The sequence below is a fragment of the Physeter macrocephalus genome, chromosome 4, assembly GCF_002837175.3.
Source record: "Physeter macrocephalus isolate SW-GA chromosome 4, ASM283717v5, whole genome shotgun sequence".
Classification (NCBI taxonomy): Eukaryota; Metazoa; Chordata; class Mammalia; order Artiodactyla; family Physeteridae; genus Physeter; species Physeter macrocephalus.
Genome location: NC_041217.1, coordinates 78,309,233 through 78,334,497, shown reverse-complemented (window position 1 = coordinate 78,334,497; position 25,265 = coordinate 78,309,233). Strand labels below are relative to the sequence as shown.

The following is a 25,265-nucleotide window of genomic DNA, read 5'->3' as shown; positions in this document are numbered from 1 at the left end:
TGATTTATGTCATAGTGTGTTCTGCCTATGTTTTCCTCTAAGAGTTTGATAGTGTGTGGCCTTACATTTAGGTCTTTAATCCATTTTGAGTTTATTTTTGTGTATGGTGTTAGGGAGTGTTCTAATTTCATTCTTTTACATGTAGCTGTCCAGTTTTCCCAGCACCACTTATTGAAGAGGCTGTCTTTTCTCCATTGTATATTCTTGCCTCCTTTATCAAAAATAAGGTGACCATATGTGCATGGGTTTATCTCTGGGCTTTCTTTCCTGTTCCATTGATCTATATTTAAAACAGTGATTTTTTAAATGTGTTTCAATATGTATATATTCGCACATGAACAAAGTAGAACAGGTAATTGGGTCACATGTTTGCACTTACACAAAATGATTGTGTGAATTTAAGAAAAGTAAAACTATCAGAAGCCACTCTATACAAGTAGTGCAGAAATGTAAAAGAGAAGTACAGGTAGAAACTAGAATAAACCCTTTTATTCAGATAAGTAATAACAGACCACCCTGATTATTTGTATATGATACAAGGTAAGAGAAAATGACCTTAATGAAAGAGAAAAGATGTGTTTTACATTTGGGTCAATGAAGAATAAAAAAAAGGGAAACAGCTGAAACTGGGTTACAAATCACAGCCCAGGTACTATTGCTGTCACTGTGTGAGCTTTATCAGCAGGACATGGTGCCTAGTTCAACAAAGGTTGATTGGCAAATGAGTAAATCTGCCATTTGATTGAGAAAACTGCCATCTGGTTGATGTACAACTCAAACAAGTAGTCTGCTTAATATTGAGGCTCTCATTACCAATGGGTGCTTTATGTACATTACCTAATTCTTATAACAACTCTGTAAGGGATTGATTTATCAAATTCACTTTACAGGGATGAAACCCCAGATTTGGGAAGTTAAATACGTAACACATTCAAGCTTTTGGTAGGATGAGGCAGAGCCAGGATTCAAATGCAGCTGTATCTCATTTGAATCTCAAACCCACCCTAGCAGGTAGGTGGGTAGAAATAGGAATTGTTTCCACTTTGCTTTTGAGGGACCTGAAGCCAAGAGAAGTGATGTGACTTGCTAAATACCGTGCATCTGGAGTGCAATGCCCCTGTCCTTGCTGCAAATCCATATCTTCTATAGCTTTTACATCATATCTTGGGATATTTACTTCATATCTTGTTTAGGGATCTCAGAAATCAGTTGCAATCTTAAGCAAATCAAATTAAACTCTACTGGCAGGATATAAGCATGGTAATTTATCAGCTGTTTCATAATGGAGACCAGAAATTTAAACGTCACTTTGGCATTTAGTTAAGATCTGTGCTCAATATGGGAACAATTAGCTAACAGATTACAAATAAATTCTCTGATTACTCAGGGATGGGATAGTAACTTGTTACAAAGACCACTCTTGGAGATGGGGGTGATCTGGTTTGAACATCTGTCATCAGATTGATTGTTGGGTTGATCCTGCATGGTGGGCTGAGCTATATTGCCTTCCCCTTTCACTGCTCCTTGAGCATCCTTCCTAAGTTTGCATGCTGGGTCTAAGGTCCCAATGAGTGGAAGACCTTTTTCCTATCGAGGGTATTCAAGTTCTTGGGAACAGAACACTCTCTGAAATCTGTTTGTAAGAACCAATGTTACGGTTCTTTGACCTGTTTCTCTAAGTAGTGACTACAAGCTAATAGAATGAAGACTAGGTGGTAACCAAAACTCTCATATCTGGTGGTGGGAGTGTGAAATGGCATGACCACACTGGAGAACTTTTTCTTACAAAGTTAAAATGCACCCATTCTGTTACGCAGCAATTTTACTCCTGGGCATCTTTCCAAGAGAAATGAAAACATGTTCACAAAAAGAATTGTAAAAGAACATTCTCAGCAATTCTATTCATAATAATCCCGCAAACTGGGAGCAACTCGAATGCCCACCAACCGGTGAATGGATAAGCAAATTTGTATTATATTAATACAAAAGAGCAATACTCAGCAGTAAAAAAAGAATAAGCTACTAATACAAGCAACAACATAAATGTATCTCAACAGCACTTTGTTGAGTAAAAGAAGCTATCCATACATAAACAATCATTTAATTGAGTCCCATAATTTAAAGTTCTAGAACAGGCAAAACTAAGCTACAGTGATAGAAATAAGAGCAGTGATCTCTGCTGTGGGTGGGAAGGCATTGACTGGAAAGAAACAAGGACATTTTCTGTGGTGATGAAAATGTTCAACATCTTGACACTGGCAGTGGTTACACCAGTTGTGTCAAAAACCATCAAACTGTACACTTAATATGAGTTTGTTTTATTGTTGTAAATTATATTCTAATTTTTTAAAAAATGAAACCTAAGATTATTTCAGCTACTGGGAGACCATAACTGTGTTCTGTTTCCACTCCTGCCTTCTCTTCCACTTCTTTTTTTTAATGTCTTAGGTCTTAAATCATCAAGAATCATACAGTCAATCCTTAGTGGAAATAATTGCGGTGGGGGCTGGGACAGTGGGGTCAGCTGTAGTCTAGTGGTTAAAGTGATAGTCAACCCATTGTTCTAGGAAGTAGATTCAGCAGCTTGTGGATCTGAATTTTTTTTACTGGAGTAGTTAATTTATAATGTTGTGTTGGTTTCAGGTGTACAACAAAGTGATTCAGTTATATATATACATATATATACACACACACATATATGTATATATCCTTTTTCAGATTCTTTTCCCTTATAAGTTATTACAAAATATTAAGTATAGTGCTATACAGTAGGCCCTTGTTGGTTATCTACTTTATACATAGTAGTGTGTATATGTTAATCCCAAACTCCTAATTTATCCCTCCCCTGACTTTCCCCTTTGGTAACCATAAGTTTGTTTTCTATGTCTGTGAGTCTCTTTCTGTTTTGTAAATAAGTTCATTTGTATCATTTTTTTTAGACTCTACATATAAGGGATATCATGATATTTGTCTGGCTTACTTCACTTAGTATGATAATCTCAAGATCCATCCATGTTGCTGCAAATGGCATTATTTCATTCTTTTTTATGCCTGAGTAATATTCCATTGTATATATGTACCACATCTTCTTTATCCATTCAAAGATCAGATATTTTTGAAGCACAGCAAGTGATTGCTGCCACCTTCCAGCAAAATATAAGAACAGCCAGGCAGCCCATTCATGGAACCTGAATACGCCTGTCCTGAATATGCCTTGTTCAAGGAATGACCCCTGAGCACATTCAGAAGACTTTCAGGGAAGGAGAACCTACAAATTCAGTGGACGAAGAGGGAAGGAGAAGGGCAGATTCAGGCTGCTGCTTTCAGAGGCTCTAGGGACTCCTCTCACCCATAGTGACATAGAAGGCTAGTTAGTCCATTTGGACCTGGTGCAGCTCATTCAGCAACCAAAACGCTGGGCTCTAACGGGAGTCAGCGGTACTGTCTGTGGGCAAGGGGCTGGAGGGCTGATCAGAATCTTAGGACTTAATAAAGCTACCACCTTGTGAAGCCGGTTGTCCCAACATAACCCAGGGCGTTCATGTGGAGTTTGGCCCTAGATCTACTGAGGTCATTGCAGGTTCAGAAATGTGAACGTCAGTCAACAGTCCAGGAACCAAAGTTGTCCTGACCTTTGCATTAAATTAGCCGTGCTCTTCCAGTAAGACAGATGATGGAAAGGAGAGAAGAGGGGGACACTGGGTAGAGATGGGAAGGGATGACGCTGACTGCATTCTATGCCTGCTTCTCTGTCTGAGATTGCATGTTTTAATATCAATATCTGTTCTCTAATTCTACAACAAATACTAGTCATGTGCCTACTAGGTACCAGGCTCTGCTGGGCAGTGGGTTTCAAGAATGGATACAACATGGTTCCTGGCCTCAAGGAACTCAAAGTCCTGCAAAAGCCAACACCATAATGGACCAACAGGAATACAGTGTGATGTGTTTCTCGCACACACACACACACACACACACACACACACACTCACTTCCAGCTCTGCCTGATAGCACTGGGGAAGGCTTCATGGTTGGGAAGACACAGCAACTAAATCGTAAGGACAAGTCAGGAGTGATAAGAATATTCCAGGAAGAAGGAACAGCAAGTACAGGCAGAGGCATGAAAACATCGTGCTTTGGTACAAGCAGGGGCAAAATTCAGCCAGTGAGCTGTGAAGGCACAGACACTCCCTAGGAGTCCCTCATTAGCTGGCCCACTGGCTCTGGGTTCAGCAAGTCTGGGGCCTCAGCTGAATACCCTATCCCCGTCCATGTAGGAGCAGGACCTGTGGGCTCAATTTCAGACCCAAGGACTGGGTTTGAGGGCAGAAAATAGAGTTGAATTTATGCTGAAGGGCCAGCTGAAACAGCTGTATATTCAGGTCCCCCACTTCCTTGGTCACCCCAATCTCTTCCTCCTCTGGTCTCCTATAAGCTGCTCTTTGAAGTATGAACTAATAGTATAATAGTTAACAGTGTAGACTCTGGGGCCAGATTGCCTGCCTTTGAATCCTGGCTCTGCTGGTGGCCATCTGTGTGATCTTGGACAAGTTGCTTTTCCTCTGTGTGCCTCAGTTTCCTTATCTGTAAAACGGGGATAAAGATGATCTCTACCTCATGAGTTAATATATGCAAAGCCCTTAGAACACTGTTTGGCATATAGTAAATGTCCTCTAAATGTTATTGTTTATTGTTGAGGATAATACTGACTACCATTTATTGAGCACTTACTGCTACTGAACACAGTGAGAGGCCCTTTACACACCTTATCAAAGGGCAGCTGTAACGCACCCTGGTGTCTGAGCAAGGCCATGTCACGAATGAGGTGTCTTTAGGGAGGACGTTACTGATTTCTCTCCTGTGCCAACCGTCCCTCCCTTGTCACCTAACTCATATATAAGCTATGTTTGATCCTGGATCAACATAAACCTTCCGAAGAATACAAATTGTCCCCAAGATGCCAGTGGCTCTCATATCAATGGGCTGTTGATGTTGGATCCCACATCATCTCCCATGTGGACAGCCATGCCGGTGACTCCAGACACCCAGCAGATTCTGGGATCCTGTCTGTACCCGGTGCCCGACTTTCTCCATGATCTTGGTAAGGTTCATAATCCCAGCTCTTGCTACCTAGCTCACCTCCATACCCAGAAGCTCTGTCTGCTTCCAGTCAGATCTGATCTATGTAGCAAACTCAGCAGCTGGAGAGAGAATTTTCCTTCTTACTTCAGACCCCATAAAACAAGGACAAGCAATACAGCCCCACGACAAAAGTCATTGGCCTATAACCACACTCTCCAGCAAGCCCTTCTTCGGGTCTTGTCCCAGGGCTCCCACCGAGGGGGGCAGCCACACCACTGGGCTCATAGCCTATAAGAGGCTCCGACGCTGCAGAAACATGCAAACTGCCCCTCAGTTTGCCTTAGCCTCACCCACGACTGGCTGGCTTCAGGCATCAACAATTCAAGGTTAATATTAACCTGCCTGCAGCTCCAAAGGGTCAGGCACCCTGGTGGGCTTGAGCCCAGACCTCAAAGTCCCAGGTTTGTCTGACTTCTGGAATCAGCTCAAGCATAACAGATGGCTGAATGGCACAGCAGGGGCCAGCAGGGCCTGGATGCCTCCCATCATGGTGAATTGCGTGGGGGGGGTGACTTTCTGCTCTCAGAACTACGTTTGCTCTCTAAGAATCTGGGCCATGACTGCTTATGAATGACCCGTCATTTCTCTTCACCCCAGTTAAGCAGGCATATTGTTCAATAGGTACCCTGTGGCCACCTAAAAAAAAAACAAAAAACACCCCAACATCTCTTTACAACTTCATCTTGAAATGTGCTCCAAACCCACTGGCACTGCCCTGTCGAACCCAGTGTCAGATCCGAGGTTGGGCCCGTCATGAACACATTCTCTGGAATTCGAGGGATGTTACAAAAGCACCTCAAATAGCTCTGCTTGTGTTCCTCTGTGCGCCCATGGGGATTAACTCACTTAGGCTACAGCAGTGAAGGCTGATATTAAAGAAGAGAAAATGTTCCTTAGCCCAGTGAGTTCCTTAGCTTAGCTCAAAAGGTCCCCAGGACTTCATATTAGATTCAAACTTGAGAACCTAGTTTGAACTTGATTCAAACTATGAATCTAGCTATGAGAGCTACAGGAGAACCTCCACTGTTCTACCTACGACCAGAACCTTATAAATATTAACTCATTTACTTCTCATTAAAGTGTAGGAGATGTTGTGAGGAAACTGAGGCACGGAGAAATTAAGTAACATGTGAATGTTAGTAAGCGGCTGCAGATTGGCGCTCAGGCACGAAGCTCCAGCGTCTGTGTTCCTGACCATAACACTGTAATGTCTCCTGGAAGGAAGGGACGCTGTCCAGAATTGGAAAATGGCAATGGAAAGTCTGGATCAGAGGTCAGTGAGAAGGCCAGGTGATGTGAAAGCTGACTGTGGGCATGGCCTGGAGGCTGATTGTGTGGGCCTGAAAACCACTGTGGAAAAGGAATTTCCAGATCCCAGAGTCTGGCCACTTTGCAAGGCATTTCTGGGGTAATACTGCCATCTAGTGGTAAGACAACAGGTAGCAATTACCCTCCAAGCAAACGCAGAATGAGCCTTGAGCAGGGAAGGTATGACAAATCAGCAGGAAAAGTTATTTTTCACTCCAACAACAGATTCTAAAAGACGGGCAAATCCCACTGTGCCATGATGCTTGAAATAGCCTAGAGTTTTCACATGCCACTGAATGGTGGCCACAAGCTAGATTCAAATCCCAACTCTGTGCGCCCGGAGATCACGCCTAACTCGGGAAAGCCTGTGAGATGACATTCCAAAACGTACTCCTCCCATCTTCTTTCATGTAAATAATGACAGGTTTCTTCCTCCTGAGGTCCTGAAAGAAGTTCCCCGTGGGGCAAAGTCCTTGGAGGGTGATCCAAGCCCGGCTTTGTTGATGTAAACTTGTACTTTAAAAGCCATCCTCTATCAATCATCTCAGGCGCTGGGACCACTCTAGTGAGCAATTATTTGTCTATACCAAGAGGAAAACCAATAGCCACGCTCAAGAGTGGAATTGAGCTCAATAGTCTGGGCTTTCACAGTGGAGGAGGGAGGGTTCTGTCTATGCTTGTCTTCACTGAGGACCAGTGGAAAGCTAATGGGTTGAAAAGGCAGTAAGCGTCCCGTGGGCTGGGCGTTGCTGAGCCGTGGCTCCTTTAAAAAGTAAGGTCAGCTTGCTCTCGTGGAGTATGTTAGATGTGCTCACAGAAGGAACTGGGCTCTGGATAAAGTCTTGTGTTCCTTTCCTCCTTGGGCACCTCAGGACACTAAGCCAATGAAAGGGCAAGTTGCCATACCAGGGACGAAAAAAAAAAAAAACCCAACTCTGCTCATTACTGATGAAATCTTGGGCAAGTTAATTTTCATTTTCTCTTCTGAAAAATGGGGAAAATAATATCTACCCATATGGTTGCTGTGAAGATCAAGTGAAATAATGCATGCAACGTGTCAGGCCTATTGTCAGCACTTAATAGCCGTTTGTTATTGCAGTATGAGGAAGTGGCAAGGCTGGCACAGAAGCACAGAGGGAAGGACCCAGATGAACTGGACATTAATTAGTGACATTTAGCAAACCCCACAGGACTGCCCTTGGGGAATTCTTTTTTTTTCACATGTACTCTTGTGTTAGCTTCTGCCTGATTACTGAGTCATTTTTCCACTCAAAAATATTAGTGGTTCTCCCTGCCTCTCATATTCCTCTCTGGTCAGGCCTGGAGGGCTCCACACAGCGTGGCCCTCAGTCCATCCTGGCTGGGTCCCCACTGCTCCTTGCTCCTGGCTCCCAGGCTGTGACCGCTCTTCACCCATCCCCTCGCCACCTCCCCAGACAAGCCTTTCCTTTACAACACGGGGCTTTCGTAATTCTCCACCAGAAATCACCCACTCCCTTCCTCTAAACATCTTGGAAGAACTGGGAAAATATATGGTTTGTGAGAAAAAAAGTGAGTCTTTTATTCTGAGGTTGAATTTGGCAATGAACGTCACTTAAATGTGAGGTAACTTGGCAAAGCTCGCCAAGTTCGTTTCATGGTTAACCTTGCTCTGGCCCACTTGCTCACTGGCTTCCAAGCCAGTGATGTTGTTCCCATTAAAGATTAACTTGTAGCCTTGAAACTTCTCTGTCCTCAGGGGGCTGTGGGTAGGGAGCTGCTCTTCCCGCCACAGCCAGCCGTGAGCCAGGAGTGGCGTGGCTGCCCCTGGACACCGCTTTCCCCAAGTACTGGAAGAGGTTAATACCAGGTTTGTTGTTGCGTGTCTTCTATGTGCTTGGAACTGGGGACGGAGAGGAGCTGGCAGGTGGGGTGAGAAGAAAGGCCAGAGATTTCGGGAGGCATCGGAGGTGCTCACTGCGAGTCAGTAAGGGAGAGTCGTGGCAGGAAAGGGTAACGTGGAGGCAGGTAGTAGGACACTGAGGGACCTGGCAAAGGGAGGCTTTGCTTCAAAGACACTACAGCTAGAGAAGTCTATGTCTAGAGAAGTTAAGTCTCAGAACCACCTGGGGGAGTATTTATTGGTGTCCTTAGTAGGGAAAATAGCTCAAAAGATGTCCACTCGCAAAGGTTCTGGAAAATCTAAAAGGCACAGTTTCTGCCCTCGTGATATGCTTTGTAACTTGATCACTGCTTCCTGGCCATGGGCAGAGGAAAACAGTGACACTGGGACTGCTTCTAAAAGGCAAAGAAGTTAAATGTTTCTCAAACAATCGGGCTGGTGTAGTTTCTTTGGGGAATAAGCTTGCTTGGAACGAGGTGCCAATTCCCTCCAATGTAGAGCCTCCCGAGACTGTGATTGGGTCAAGTTGAATCTATAGGTCAATCTGGGAAGAACTTTCCCCAAACAGTGATCAAGTCAGGGTGGTATTGGTAGAAAGAAAGACAGACAGATCAATGGATTGTAATAGAGAGTCTGGAAACAGGATCAAGGGAGAAATTGCTTTTTGTGATTTTCTACCTCATAACTGGAAACAAAACTCTCGAAGTATTTACTCTTAATCATTAGGCTATTCTGCATTTTACAAGATCCTTTGATTCTCACAAGATCTCTGTGAGATAGACGGCCGTATTCTAATTTTATAGATAGATGGGAATTGGAGCTTGTCTAGACTAGACGGAGCAGAACATCATTTATGGGATACCATTTGAGAAACAATGGGAATATTCCCAAATTCCTGGGTAACTCTCCCTAGAAAAGGAATTCTGTTACACTCTGTATCATATCAACTAACAGAGAATCAGCTACTGAAATCTGTCTTCTCCTTCGACTGTAAGCTTCTTGAAAGCAGATGTTGATATCACCTAAGTTTTTAAAGATTTCTAGTGTTTAGCATGATGCCTAGATATATTAGTGAGGTTAGGTTTGGCTGTGCTGTAGTAGAGAATAAACTCTGAATTCTTAGTGGTTTAACAGGCAAATATTTATTTGTTGCTCACGCAAAGTCAGCTGATCTCCAAGGCTACTCCTTTCCAAGTGGTGATTCAGGGATCCAGGCTGTCTTTATCCTACAGCTATGCCTCTGGTGGATGTGGCCTCCAGAATGTTGTAACAGAAGAAAAGAAAGATAGAGGGTCACATATCAGCACTTAAATTCTTGGCCCAGAATGAACACATGTCACTTCCACTCATAGCCCATTGACCAGAACTAGTCATATAAACCCTGCCTACTTGTAAACAACCAGGAAACGTCAGGGAGCACATGCTGAGCAGTGACTGCCTCTGCCTTCCTGGCTGAGAGCATGTACTCAATAAGCCTTGTGAGATGAACTAATGAATAAATCCAATGCAGGGTTTAAATTATACCATCACGGAATTACTCAGATCTGGAAGCCACTGTCAAACTCCAGAGCCTCCCAGGAGAATGCCATCAACAAGAGAAATAATGCAAATGGTTCTACCATTGAGGGATGGTCTAGTCTATATAAGGCACTGCTCTAGAAACGTTACATGGGTTATAGTGTTTAGTCCTCATGAAGGCCCTATGGGATAGGCATTAATTGTCTTCTTCCACAAATAGCTTGTTCATGGTGAGCAAGTAGCAGAGCTGAGTTTGAGCCCATGTTTGCCAAGTTACAAAGCTTATGAGACTCTGTCATCCTGACTGAATGGACTACTTCAGCTACTAACGTTTCATGGAGTAACGTTAGCAGCTGAACGCAGTGGCCTTCAGAAATGCCATCTGGATAGACACTGTGGTGAGAGATGCTAGAGGAAGGCAGAGAGACGTTTGCTCCATCTCTGACCTGGTGTGGTCCATCCCCACTGCTCAGCCTTCTCATCCCTCTCCTGCTGCCTCACAGTGGCTGCCACTCCTACACAGAGCTACGCCTATGAGACCTCAAGTCAGAAGTGAAAAGAGTAGAGTTCAGAGCCTGTTCTGACCCTTTGTGTAGTTTCTGACACTCTGTCTTTTCTGAGCAAATGAAGATGCAGGGCAATGATCTCCACACAGGACGCCTTTCCCAGTGGCCTAGATTTTGTGGGAACTGACCAAGCTCACTTTATGCAGCTCTTCTGACGCTACAGAACAGAGACCTGAATGTATCCTAGCAAACCGCTAACAACCCGTGTTGGCCAAGTAAAGAATATCCAGAGCAAGTCAGAGGGATTCCTGGTCAGGCCTTGCCATTCTCATCATGTGACTATAGATAATTCACTTGAACTCTCTGAGTTTTAATTTTTTCATCTATAAAATGGGACTCTTGTACCTCTACTCTGTGATCGCCCTTTATCTCACTGGGTTATTATAAGCATCAAATGGAATAAAATATGGAAGAGTGCTTTGGAGACCATTAAGATTCATTTAAACTTGCCAGGGTATTTTTTATGACCAGCTAAATGATGAAGTTTTCGAAAACTTTCTGATCAAGTTATGATTTTGTCAAGGGAAGGAAGTGAAGCTGCATCTGCCCAGGGCGTTTTCAATGCCAGCTCTCACCCTGCAAACTACACTTGGCTACATATATTTGCTTCTTTTCATGATGCTTAAGAGCCAAGCTACGGTAGTCAGCACGTCTGACTAGATGTGTGATGTTGGGCAAAGTATTTTAATCTCTCTGAACGTCAGGTTTTTCATTTGAAATGGGGATAATAATATTTGTGTTTGGGGATTACACATTAATGCACATGAAACAATTTACACAGTGCATGACACATCATGAAGCACTCCATAAATGGTTGCAATTTTATTATCATTATTATTATTATTAAGGAGCCATCACGCTGTCTCCAAGAGTCTTTGTGTAATCAAATTATTCCACTGCTCAATAGAAGAAGAAAATTCCCAATCTTTCCAGACGCCCTATGAGCCCTTGGGTCAGTGTCTCCCAGTATGCCCTAAATGATCGCCAACACCCCATGGAAAGCACGCCATTCACAACGCAGCTGTGCTCCAAAACTCCAAACCTTGGAAGCCATTTGTTTGGAACTCAGCCCATATTTTTCCATAGAAAGAAGGCTAATAAAATAGTGGTTGGAGTCCTAGGTGACTGAAAATACCTGCTTGATTTGCCAAGTAGCAGAAAGTTGGCATATTTGCAATGAAAATGAGTGTAAAGTCATGTATTGTTAGTCTTAGGCTAAAACTGAAAACTAAGAAAATTGTGTAATAAATAGTTTCTTTTGCATTCCTAAATGCTGATGATGAGGAAAAGGAGGCTTAATTAGAGGAAGAAAGAGTTCAGTGGCAACGGAAGTAAATGGAATCTCAAGGTGTCTCTGAGGATATTTTCAAAGGCTGTGGAGGTTCTTTACCCAAATCTAATGTGACTTCAAAACTTATTTACTTTTTTGGTCTTAATCCAAGGGACTCTACAGCACTAATCTCATCCACCTCGAGGGGGTTATTTTGGGTTTGCAAATGAAAAGGGAAGGAGACAGGAGAGACTAGGGAAAGGGAAGAAGAGTGAGAAAGATTTCCTGAAAAACTCAACCAGTAGTTTGCAGAAATCAGCGAAAGAGGAAGAGGCATACATATGTAGGATGAGGGATTACCTGCTCGGCCAGCAGGGAACCCAGGTTGGGTGAGAACCCTCCTCCAAAAGGGAAATGGCGCCCTGACAGGTCAGAGAAGCTCCACTGAAGCCATCAGGTGGTGCCACAGGGCCAGAACAGCTGGTTAAAAAGGGAGCTTCGAGGTCGGTGAGGAAGAAGGAAGAAAGGCTGTGAGCTCCCAGCTATTTGGTGTTAGGAACCAGCCCAAATGGTGGGCTAGTTCCCCATTCCGTACTTTATCACCACAAAGTGCTGAACGAGAATGCTAATGTGATCCATCTAAAGAGAGGTCTTTGCATTTTTATGCGCAGGGGAAACACAGAGTATGAGGGCCTGGTGGACATCAGCCCAACCTTTCATTTCTGGTGGCTTCAAATCTGGTAGAGATGATTCCAAAATATATAAAACTTTTGGTTTTTCCAGTGAGGAACTGAGATGCTGAGATAGGAGGTCACTTGCCTCTGCTTAAGGGTCAGTAACCTCCCCTGAAGCAGGCTGCCTCTCAGACCCTCACAAGCACTGGTCCACTGCCTACACAAGCAAGAGCTTATTCTGTTCCTCCAGCTTCAGCCCTTTTTGCCGATATTGGCTAACCAAGCAGGGTCAGAAAGAATAGAGGAGGCGTTAGAGTGATGAAATCCAGTGTAGATAAGTCTCTAGAAACCTTAGGTCTATGCTGAGACGCTAATTCCCAAATAAGGAGAATCCAATTCCATGTTATTTTGCCAGGCTAGTCAGAGAAATTCTGAGAGTCACATACTATGTCAGAAAGACACTGAACGTGGAGACAGGAAACCCGGGTTCGTTTTTAAATTCTGCTTCATTGTAAACTTGTGCACGTCTGTCCGTCTCTCTAAAGTCGCTCTCAGCTCCATCAAGCACAACTGTTCTGTCTTCTCATCCTCGCCAGGCAGGATTGGCAGTCATTACGGCTCGTGGAGGTGGCACAGTGAGTCACTAATGACCTAATTATATCACGACAGCTCCAGAATGAGCATTACTATACATGTGCCTCCCTCACAACCTCAAAAACTCCTTAAACAGAGCTCCGAGAGTAAAACAAAGACATTCCCCATAGCTACTGCAGAATTGGTTCTGAAGAACCCACATGTACCACTCTTCGTAGTAGAACGTGCCTACAGGTCACCAGGGGAGTTTTAATGCCTGGGGAGGAAAACAGGCTAATGAGAGTGGGTGGTGAGGCAGTGGCTGGAGAGGACAGATTATTAGTTCACAAAACAGAATAAATTGAAAACATGGCTATCATGTCCTGGAAGGGGCCCCGAGTCCTCAGTTCAGTGTGGGAGGGCTCAGGGAAAAGGCCAGAACTGATCCTGGGCTGATAGGACCCTGGGTCCGTCCTTGTGGCGTTTGACTACTCGCGCCTGTCAGACCGACACTGGGCCCTCCGTCCCCTCATTCCTACACAAATGTCATCCTTGGCTCGTCAGGCCACTCCAGTGTTAGGGACATTCCGGTCTCATCTTTACTCTGATATCTGACCTGATGTTCCCAGTAATCCAAGCCCTTTACTTTGACCTTGCTCGGGGACGCCCTGGGGGCTCATCTGCCTCAGTCATGGGTGTTGTAGATTCCTGTCTTCCTGGTCCCAGCACTGCCTGTGGCTCCAGTAGCCCCGGGCCCCCTCCTTGCCCTGCCCCCATGCCTTCCACTACCAGGGCCTCCTCCTGCAGTAGCTTCTCCTGTGCCAATGCCACCGTTGCTATGGCGATGGCTCCAGGCCTTGCAGCCACTCTCCTTGACACTGTCACCCACAAAGAGATTAAAGCACTTTCAGACAACCTTGAACAGGGTAATCTCTCAAATAAGGCCCCCAAAGTGTAGCCTTGACATTATCTCTACCGCTCCATTGGGAAACTCGACATAAGTTCCCAGGGGACCAGGCCAAAGGGTCCTAAAGTAGACCAACCACCTGCTCCTGGGATTCCCCCTTGAATTTCAATGACCTGCCCCATGATGTCCCCCCTGAGATCTCTTACAGAATGCCTAGGTGTTTTTCATACAAGTGGAAGTGTTCCTAAAGTGACAGCAACATGAATCATATGCGCCATATGAAACTTCAAAGGAAGACAGGTTGTTATCTAGACTGCGTTTGATCAAACAGTAATATTAAAGAAAGCAAAATCTGCCTTGAAGTTCCAACCAGCGCCAGTCTATGTCCCTCCCCCTTCCCTCACTCCAGGAAAACAATTTGAACTTCAGATCATTAGCAACAGGTACCACTGAGTGCCCTTGCTCTTAGACTTTAGCTTCCTTATCACTGGTATACAAGTTGTACCTCATCATTTTTTACCCTAGACAAAAAGGCTAAACAGATTAAATGAGCTAAGTTCCTGGTCAGTGAGCAAGAGATTTTCATCCTTTTCTCCCCTTTCTCTTCCTCTTTCACAGTTGGAGTAGAAGATAAAAGAAGAAAAAATACTGGAATGGAGATCAAATAAAATGGGAATACAAAAAACACACACATTAGACAACTTGCATCCTCCCTTTAATTTCTGGTGGCTTTAAAGCCCGTATGGATCAAACTGAAATACATAAAAACATATAGTGCTTAGTTTCACTCCCAAATAGGAAAAATTTTGAACAATACAGTTGTCCTTCTCTTCAGTTATAAGCCTTGTACTGGACCACTAGTAAAAATAATGGGCTCAGGACTCTACTAGGCTTTAAATATGCTATGGAATATTAATAGATATTAATACAAATATTCATGCAACAATTATGTTGCATTTTTCTTTATGAAAAGGAAAAATGCAACATAATTGTATTTTCACCCTACAAAATTCATTTTTTTTTCCCTTTGGCCATGCCACATGTGGGATCTTAGTTCCCTGACCAGGGATCAAAGCCGTGCCCCTTGAAGTGGAAGCATGGAGTTCTAATCACTGGACCACCAGGGAAATCCCTTTTTTTTTTTTTTTTTTAATGCTAACTTTTTTCTTTTTTTTTTTGCCTCACCACATGGCATGTGGGATCTTAGTTACCTGACCAGGGATTGAACCCATGTCCTCTCCATTGAAAGCACGGAGTCCTAACCACTGGACCACCAGGGAAGTCCCTACAAAATTCTTTTAAATTCAATATAACAAGTAATTTAGGTGAACCAACTACTTTGATCTGCACCATGAAATTGAAAATGGAGAATGTTTACCTTTAGAAGCTACCAGAAGATATGATTCTGAGCCTTCCTCTGTAATAATTTACTGCCTGATCTTTCACAAGTTATTTTGCTTCCTAGGCCCCATTCTCTTCAAATGCAAAATGGAAAGACTAATACCTTCTCTGTCTACTTCACAGGGAAGCGAAAAGGAAATAGTAGGTGGAAGAGGAAATAGTAGAAATTGATAAAATTGTGTTTGGTATATATAAAGATGCTGGGTTATTTATTTATTTCCAAGCAGCTTTCAGATGATATAATTCACACTATTCCAGGCAAGTAATTCTGAGTGAAGCTGTGTCATTTCCCTTGGATTAGAAATACACATTGTTGAGTTTTTATGCTAGAAATCTGCAGAAGAACATTTCTGTGAGTGTGTAATGTTTAGGATATGGGGATTTGTTGAGACATCGGGAGTTGAAACTTGATGGAGAATTCTCATGGCACAAGGCAGAGAGATCACACACAGGGGAATGTTAAATTCAAGTAATGAATATTTATGAACAGCAACTCAGTGTCACACACTGTCCTAGTGCCTGGAGATACAAAGTGTGCTGGGGCAGAGAGGGTCTCAGGTTCAGTGATTCACGAGGAAGACCTACAGGACACAGCAGATAGTTGAGGCTATGATTTATTACAGTGAAAGAATGCAAAGCAAAATCAGCATAGGGAAAATGCTCATGGGGCAAAACCTAGAGGAAAGCAAGTATAAGCTCCCAAGAGCCCTCTCCCAGTAGAACTACACAGGATGCACTTAATTCCTCCAGCAATGAGTTGTGACAACATGTGTGAAATGTTGTCTACCAGGGAAGCTCGTTTCAGAGACTTGGTGCCCAAGGTTTTTTGTTGGGGCTTGGTCATATGGACATGCTCTGCCTAACCCATACCAAAATTCTAGACTCTCAGAGGGAAAGCAGATGTTCAGCATAGAGCACATTGTTTGTACAAATAGTTTAGACACAGAGAGACATTCTTATCAGAAGATGGTGGGAACCCTCCTGAAATCCAAGTTCCCAGACTCCAGCCAAGGGCCAACCTTGTATGCAGGCCTTTTGAAGACTAGCATTCTCAGGCCTGCTATATTAACTCTTTTATGCACACAGAGGTTTAAATAACTGATTGCAATACAGTTGGATAATTACAATAATTAATTTGTTCGATTAAAGTTACTGAGCCTTTGAAGGGTCAGATAGGAATGAGATAAGTTAGACATTGTTGCTGTACTTTGTCAAACTCAACTCAGCACCTCAACTGCTCCCTGCCCACCCACTGACAAAGTGTGCTGCCTATAAAAAGCTCTGTGGCTGTGCTCCAAAGTCCACCTCCTGGCCTCCTCTCAGAATCCATGGCACATCCTGGGGGCTGTTTCTCATCTGTCATATAACTTCTTTCTGCTTAGCCCTTTAGGTGGGTATTTGGGACTACTTTCCAGTATGACTTAACTAGATTCTGGCACAGCCATACCCCTACCAAGATTCCCAGGACCCCACATTTCATCTGGCCTCCTTGGGCCCCTCCGTTCATTAGAGGAGCTGCCCCATTCGTGTTTGAAGCCCTAGTCTAGTCCCTGGGGCTTATCCCTATTCCTCAGACAATAACTTGGAAATCACTCAGTTTCTAATCACAGCCTTTGGCTAATTCTTACCCCATTGCCAACGGCTGGGAAGACGTACAGCGCTGTGAACTACAGATTTCCCCACCCTTCCTAGAGGAATCCTTTTACACAGAAGCTCTACAAGCTGAGACTGACTGTAACTGGTGCCTTCAGCATCTCTGTAGCTACTGTTCCCTCTGTCTTTGCCCCGATTGGAAGGATGTACCCCACAACACTGCCCTCTTCCCTCTTTCAGGTGCAGTGGTAGCAGAAACTCCAGGTTTATGGGATTCAGACTGGGATGGGAATAAATGGAGGGAGCATATGTTGTTTTCTTGGTCTCAAAATTAGCCATGTTCAATGACCCAACCAGGGAGTTGCAAAAGTCAGCCTCATCCCTGATACTCAGCTACAGCCCCGTATTCAGACATCCGGAGATTCCTGAGAACTTCCAGGCATTAGTATCTGTTCAGACCCAGTTTTCTCACCCTGATGGATATCCTTCCAAAAGAGCACAAAAATATGAAATAAATCTCCGGTATGCTCAGGAAATGCTCATAGTGACTCAAAAGGCAAGGAAAAGCCACAAAGAAATGAAGATGGTGAGCAGGAACCAGGTCCTGGAAGGCTGTGAATGCCATGCCATGGGCACTTGAAAGACATGAGCCATGATCAGACTTGCATTTTAGAAAGATCCCAGGCAGCTGGAGGGAAACAAGATGGAGAGTGAATCTGAAGGCTAAGAGACAAAGATAAGAAATTTTTGTAATAATCTTATACGAGGTGGTGGGGCCTCACCTAGATCTGGGGCAATGGGCCTAGAGATGAGGGGACAGACCTGAGGGACATTTAGAAGACCCAATAACCAGGATTGGGAGAGGGGCTTGGGACAGTGGAGGGGTGCAGCATGACTACCTGCTTTGGGGCTTGGAATCAGCATCTTTGGCAGCACCTCCTTTGAGATAAAGATTACAGGGTGTTCATGTTGAATCCAAACAGCTTCATGCTGTAGTCCATCCTGCCGCCACCCTCTCCTCTATATCGGTAGTATTCTTATTGGGTTTTGTTTGGTCAGTTTTGACTTTTCCTTTACAGGTCCAGAAATGCCCTTGGTGTGTTTGACAGACTTTGAGGCCCATGCACGGGAGCAGCTGTCTAAGTCAACTTGGGATTTTATTGAAGGAGGAGCTGATGACTGCCTCACGCGTGATGACAACATCGCAGCATTTAAAAAGTCTGGTCTTCTGTATCCTTTCTATTGCTAAAGGTGCACTGGTTGAGAGCTCTTTGGAAGGTAGCAGTCCTGGTTTCTGCCTCCAAAGAAGATAGAGTACTTAAGGCATAATAATGGGTTTCTGTTGTTGTTTGGGATTTGGGGGGATTTTCTTGGTGGGGGACAGGTGACTGGGGAGAGCATGGATGGAGAGAAAATTTATCTCAGTGCCTCTGCAGAACTACCATAAGTGAGTCGCCTGAGTGCTGATCATGGAGACTTTGCCACCTGCCAAGATAGGACAAGAGTCCCAAGGTCTCCAGCCACCTGGGCAGGGAGGAGAAGCTGGCTGGGTAAACCTAAATCTCCTGAGCTCCTGAACTTCCGGCTTGGGGGCAGAACAGGAGAGAGGGCTCAAGGCTGGACGAAATATGGAGACCCAAGGAGTCTTGGGGATGAAAGAAGATTGATTCAGGGGAGAAGAGTTGGGTGGCACAGCAGCGGGTAGAGCAGGGGTCAGTAAAGAGCAGCCCACAGGCCAGGTCGGGCCCACTGCCTGTTTTTGGATGGCGCACAAACTAAGGATGGGCTTTTTTTTCATTTTTAACTGCTTGAAAAAAATCAAAAGAAGAAGAAGAATTGCAATATGTCAAATTATATGAAATTAGAATTTCAGTGTCCACAAGTAAGTTTTATTAGAACACAGCCATGCACAGCCATCTACATATTGTCCATGGCTGCTTTGGCATTACAACAGCAGAGCTGAGTAATTGTGACAAAGACCACATGGCACAAAGCTTAAAACATTTACCATCTGGCCCTTTACAGAAAATGTTTGCTGACCTCTGTGATACAGAGATCAGGAGAAAACTGGAAAATGGGATGCATGGTGAACACTATCTTCTGTATTTTCATACTTGTTTAACACTATACTAGGCACTTCAATTGCTTTATCTCATTGTGACTTCACAAAACTATTAGGAAAATTGGCTTATTATTCCCATTTCACAGATGAAGTAACTGAGGCTCTTACCCAAATTTGCACAATCAGCATTTCCAGAAAAATCTTCCTCAATTTATGTATAGGAATAATAATATGTTGTGGAAAATAAGCACTTTTGGACCCTGAAGCTAAGTATCTGTTCGACTTAAAAGTTCATTTCATATAATTATTATTTGTTAATTTCCCTACCTTCTAAAGTAGTGTTTAAGTCAAATCTTCAAATGAATTAGCCTCTAGCAAAAAAAAAAAAAAAAAAAAGTCGTGGTCATTCTCTGGGATTTGTTCTCTTTCAGTGACCTTTTCTTGCTTTATAGAGATTTGTTTCCGACCTAAGAGGGAAGAGACTGGAACTCCGTCCTGCTTATTCCTTCCCTTTCTAGTCCTTGTTAAGATGGATCAATCAAAGCATCCAAGTGCCGACAGTCTGGTCAGGGAGGTACAGCTCCAAGACACAGTCTTCTGATGGAGCAAGGCAGGGAACAGCATGGACCATATGTGTACCGGGAGTTCAGAGAAGGCGGGGTTAATATGGAATAGGGGGTTGGGAGAGGCTTCTGGAGGAGAAGAGCCTCTAGCTTGTCTATGCTGCCTAATCAGCTACCAGCTAACTGACTCTGCCAGTGGTTTCTCGGGACCCAGCGTGGTCTAGATCTGTGTCAGGAATCTGGAGGTCCCAGCACTAGGCAGCACCTCCGTGCTGGTGAGTCATCCCACCGATAAAAAATCTCTTTGTTGTCCAGCACAGAATCCGCCTCCGTCCCCGGTACCTGAAAGATGTGTCAAAGGTGGACATGCGGACCACAATCCAAGGGGAGGAGATCAGCACCCCCATTTGCATCGCACCCACGGGTTTCCACTGCCTTGCCTGGCCTGATGGAGAAATGAGCACAGCCAGAGGTGTGAACCCAGCCCACCTTGAGGCTCCCTTTCCAAGGGCCTTAAAGTGTGCAGAGGTGTCCTTCAGAGCAGGGGCAAACAGCTCCAGAATTTCTCTAGAGAAGGGGCTTAGGGACAGCAATCTGGTAGGAATTAAGGGTAGGAAAAGGAATGCTTAAAGCTACATTTGCATAACATTTCACCTAAGATTGAGAAAATAGCAATTTTCCATTATAAAGAATGGTTAGGGTGGGAGGGAGCTACAGGTGAATAGGAGGTGAAAATCCCACCAAGCCATCCCAAGGAAGAGGGGCACTGACTGGCCCCTCTGTCTGACACAGCATCTGGGGGGAAAGGGCTGCTCAGTGTGGCCCCAAGGGTAGGGCTCTCTTTGAACCCTCATGGGCCAGGGCTGGGACTGAATGGTGTGCCTCTGAATTGAGGATGAAGAGAAAGTCATGACATTAAGCCCTAACACAAGGCCCTGGCAGGTGCTCTTGTCCAAATGTTCCATTTCCCTTCTCCTCAGTTGACTTGATCATCTTATTTGACAAAAAGTTTTCCATTGGGTTTTGTTTCCTTCCTAGTACCCCTGAGTTCTCTTCCCTCATCTGCCACGACTAAAAAATAAGGAGAAGAGAAGAGAAGGAGAGGAGAGGAGAGGAGAGGAGAGGAGAGGAGAAAGGAAGGGCGAGGGGTAAAAATATTCCTGTGACTCATTTGTAATCTTCAACCTAAGCCAAATCTGTTTTTTCTCAAGTTGCCCATGGCTTCCCTGGGGTCTTTTCCTTTGACTCTGTGATATAGGAAGCAATGAATCCATGGATCCTAGAGCTGAAAGTGACATTCATCTGGTTAGGAACCAAATTTGGCTAAGTTGAAATACGAATACCCTATATGAATATGACTGCTTTACAAAATCTTCACGGTTGAGTGTGCTGTGTTGTTTTGGGGGTGGAGCAGGAGAATGAGGGTATCGCCTGTTGACATTAGGAATTGAAAATATTAATTGTGATGAGGTCAAATTCTCTGCCCATGGGTTGTAGGATGGTAGTGACATAAACCTGTTGGGGAATCCCCTGAAAATGATTAAAGTGGGAAATGAGAAAGATGCGATCAGCACATCATTGTCACCGTCGTCATCATCCTCATTATCCCTAGTATTTGTATAGTACCTCACTTCATAATTTTAAAAAAATGCTTCCATAGCTAGTATCTTATTTAATCTTGCAACAACCCTATAAGAGAGGTATTATTATCCCCCCACCCCGCACTTTTACAGATAAAGAAAATGAGACTCAAGGCCACACAGCTAAGAAGTGGTAGAACTCGCATTCTTCTAACTCCAGATAGCATGCTTTTTCTGCTGCAAAGCTCATCCTTCTCCATTGGAATTACGTTTTCTCATCCTTTGCCTTCTTTAATTCCCTTCTGCTTCATTGATGAGTTCACAAGAAGCCCATTTCCTATCTGAAAGCCGCAACATCTTCAAATGGTTCTGGGGACTCAAGGTCATCTCTAGCCTGAAATATTTTAATATGCAACACAGAGTTTGTAAGACAGGTTATACAGAGGAGGACCCAGACAATCTGATCAAACACGTGCAATGCCTGCCTGCCTGACAGGGAAGCAGAATGAAGTCAAGCTTTATCTTCACTTACAGGGCAAGCTGGCCAGAGGCAACACAGACTCCTAGGGCATTTCACCCCAGTTCAGAATGTCTCTGCCCTCCAACCTGAGTTGTGTCCTTTGATTTGCAGCTGCGCAAGCAGCCGGTATCTGCTACATCACCAGCACGTATGCCAGCTGTAGCCTTGAAGACATTGTTGCCACTGCCCCTGGGGGCCTGCGATGGTTCCAACTGTATGTGCACCCAAACAGGCAGCTAAACAAACAGCTGATCCAAAAGGTAGAATCCCTGGGTTTCAAAGCTCTGGTAATCACTGTGGATGTACCCAAAGTTGGCAACAGACGACACAACATTACAAACCAAGTGAACTTGATGAAGAACTTACTGCTGAAAGATCTCGGATCACCTGAGAAGGTAGGAAAGATACCAGAGCCAGGCGGGCAGGCGTTACAGGAGGTAGATTTCCATCCCTCTGTCCTCTTTTCTTTCTTTCCTCAAGAAGTCATTGGGTACCTGTTCTGTGCCAGGCACTAGGGATGCAGCAGTTCAAGAAGCAGATGTGGTTCCTGCTGCCCAGAACTTCCAGACAAGCAGAATATAAGACAAAAATGTCCTTTCTCATCCCTGGCAGCCCAGAAACGTTCTGGGCAGGGCTGGGTGCTGGGAAATAGGAAAACTAGGGAGAGGATTTTTTCATGAAATAGGAGAGCACACTAAAAAGTTCTTCCAACATTTTCTACTTTATGCCACATTTAGAAAATGCTCAGTCTGGATGGCATACTTAGATAAATTGACCATCTGAAGACGATGCTCCTACCCAAGGTGAATGGCCCATGGTGTGTAGTCAGCCCAAGCCCCACCCTCCTCCCCTGAAAACTGGGGAGGAAATATCTCTGCACACCTAGAACTCATCCACGGGGCACCAGAGTGCTACAGCACACTTGTTTAGACAAGGTGACTACAAAGGGCACTTCTCCCATTAAAATCCTGTAGTCCGATGGGACGGAGTGCCCCAGAGAGAGAAAGCCATGGTAAAGTTGGACTCCCTTGGCTACATTAGAGGTAGTGATATCGGCCTTTTCAGCCAACGGGCAGCTCTGATACCCAGCCAAGTGACTCAACAGTTCTACTCATTAACCACAAATTGGCCTTGAGGTTTTCTGGAATCTTGGCTCAGATTCCAGGGACACATTGGGATCTATAGATATGTGACTCATATGGTGAACCAAGATAAATATTGGATAATATCTGACTTAAGGTTATTGAAGTATTGCTTAGTTCTTGTTACCCTGTGCATATCTCAATCATAACACATCACGGTGGCCTATAAATGTTTTTGCTTATTTATCTCACTTACTAAACTCTGAGGTTTTGTTTTGTTTTGTTTTTTTAGGTAAGGACTGTGTCTTATTTGTCTTTGTGTGCCCAGATCTTGGCATAATTATTGAGCAGGGACACAAGTAATGGTTAAAGCATAAGCAATGGAAGTAGAAAGTCTTTTACACAAATTTTGTTGGGAAAAGGAGCTGGAAGTAGTGTTGGGTTTTGTGGGTCCTCTTTTCAAGCTTTTCATGGCTCTCCAAATATGTCCCATCTTTGGAATGGGAGTCTTGAAGGAGTTCAGGACTAAAGTTCTCTTTTATTCCCCCACAGGGAAATTTAATGCCTTATCTCCAGATGTCCCCCATTGACTCGTCCATCTGCTGGGATGATCTCTCCTGGTTTCAGAGCATGACTCGATTGCCCATCATCCTTAAGGGGATCTTGACAAAAGAGGATGCAGAGTTAGCTGTGAAGCACAATGTCCATGGCATCATTGTTTCCAACCATGGTGGGAGGCAGCTTGATGAGGTTCCTGCTTCTGTAAGTAGGATGACTTCAGCCTGGGTGTGTTTGTGAGTGCTCTGTTGTGTGTGTGTATGTGTGTGTCCACAGCAAGGTACTCTGTGCAATTTGGTGCACATTCCCCTCTCCCTAACCACCTGTGTTCATACCTACCTGTGAATTGTTAAGGACTTTTAATCATTAATAATAGCCTAGTGTGTGCCAGGCTATTTTTACAAACTCAACGTATGTCATCTCTAAATCTCAAAACAGTCCTGCAAGATGGGCATTATTATCCGTATTTTACAGATGAGGATACTAGAGTTTAGAGATGTTAAGTAACTTGTCTGAATTCACACAATAAGTGTTTAAGGTGAAATTTGATAGAAGAGTGTTCCCAAGGCATGGAGGTCTCCTGCCTTCTGGAAGAAGCATTCACCTGGAAGCTTGCCTGTCTGCATGGATTGGAACCTCATATTTTCTCATATGACACATCCCAGGAAGAAACAGTGCCTCACTGAATCTAATAAATAACTGTCTTTCACGGTAAAACTTAAAAATGCCGTAAGAATCCTTTGCTAAAAATCTGGGACAGTCTAATTTCTCCCCTAATTTATGAATTTGTCCCTTATAGATGGAGTTTGGGGAAAGAAAAAGAAAAGGAGGGAGGAAGGGAAAGAACTTTTTAAGGGAGTTAATTGTTAATTTATTTTCTTTTTCTAAAAATTATTTTAAAAAACTTTTTTTAATTCTTTTTTTTTTTTTGGCTGTTTTGGGTCTTTGTTGCTGCACGCAGGCTTTCTCTAGTTGCAGCAAGTGGGGGCTACTCTTTATTGCAGTGCACGGGCTTCTCATTGCTATGACTTCTCTTGTTGCGGAGCACAGGCTCTAGGCACGCAGGCTTCAGTAGTTGTGGCGTGTAGGCTCAGTAGTCGTGGCTCGCAGGCTATAGAGCGCAGGTTCAATAGTTGTGGCGCACGGGCTTAGTTGTTTCTCAGCATGTGGGATCTTCCCGGACCAGGGATTGAACCTGTGTTCCTTGCATTGGCAGGCGGATTCTTAACCACTGTGCCACCAGGGAAGTCCAACTGTTAATTTATTTTCATGGAGATTTATAGCTTATATTTTTCAAGAGATTCTTCTATTGCCGCTTGACTCATTTTGAGAAAGGGAAGTGGTTTTTTTTTCCTCTAAAGTCTTTTTTGGCCTTTTTATTATATAAGTAAGACATGTTCACTGCAAGTAAACTTTAAAATATACATAAGCAAAAAGAATAAGATAAAAATCACTATCATACTGACAATAGTTTGGTAATCAACTTAATGTCACCATAACATTTTAGGTTTGAAAACTATACATGATATTATGTAATTTTCTTCTTTCCATGTATTAATATATCGAGCTCATTTTATTTCAATAGATATGCTTTCTTGTTTTTAATGGTGTGTAGTATGAATAGACAATTTATATGACCAGCTTCCTATGGTTGAACATCTGGATTGCTTCCAAGCATTCACTATTTTAAACAACACATCAGTGACCATCCTTAAATCTTTAGCACATTCTCAATTACTTCTTTAAAAAAAATTCCAGGAAATAGAAAAGCTACATCAGCCAGTTTGTACATTTCAAGGCTTGTGAAGCTTGGGGGTTTCAAGTGCCAATCACTGGCCTCCTCCTCTCCACTGGGCTCTACATGATAGCAAACAGGCATGGAATGATGGAGAGCAAGGGTCACACTTTACTATGACTCCGTAAGAGCTGAACTGCAGGGAATGGTCAGGCCGCCTACTTCCCATCCCAACTCTTTTTTTTTTTTTAACATCTTTATTGGAGTATAATTGCTTTACAATGGTGTGTTAGTTTCTGCTTTACAACAAAGTGAATCAGTTATACATATA

At 43.7% G+C, this 25,265-nt stretch overlaps 1 protein-coding gene across 4 annotated transcripts in view; it reads left to right on the top strand.

The window, feature by feature from the left end:
* HAO2 (hydroxyacid oxidase 2) overlaps positions 1-25,265 on the top strand; it is a 215,243-nt gene that overhangs the window by 181,142 nt on the left and 8,836 nt on the right. For 3 of the 4 annotated variants that reach the window (XR_008617140.1, XR_008617139.1, XM_028488954.2), the window contains exons 1-4: positions 19,166-19,470; positions 19,775-19,931; positions 21,671-21,954; positions 23,194-23,403. Coding sequence is in view for 2 of the 4 variants with exons in the window: in XM_028488954.2 (XP_028344755.1) it covers positions 19,426-19,470; positions 19,775-19,931; positions 21,671-21,954; positions 23,194-23,403 (696 nt within the window). In the remaining 2 variants the exon portion in view is untranslated. Of the gene's footprint in view, positions 1-17,913; positions 18,053-19,165; positions 19,471-19,774; positions 19,932-21,670; positions 21,955-23,193; positions 23,404-25,265 lie in introns of those variants that run through there. The other variant, XM_055084369.1, reaches the window with a different exon arrangement.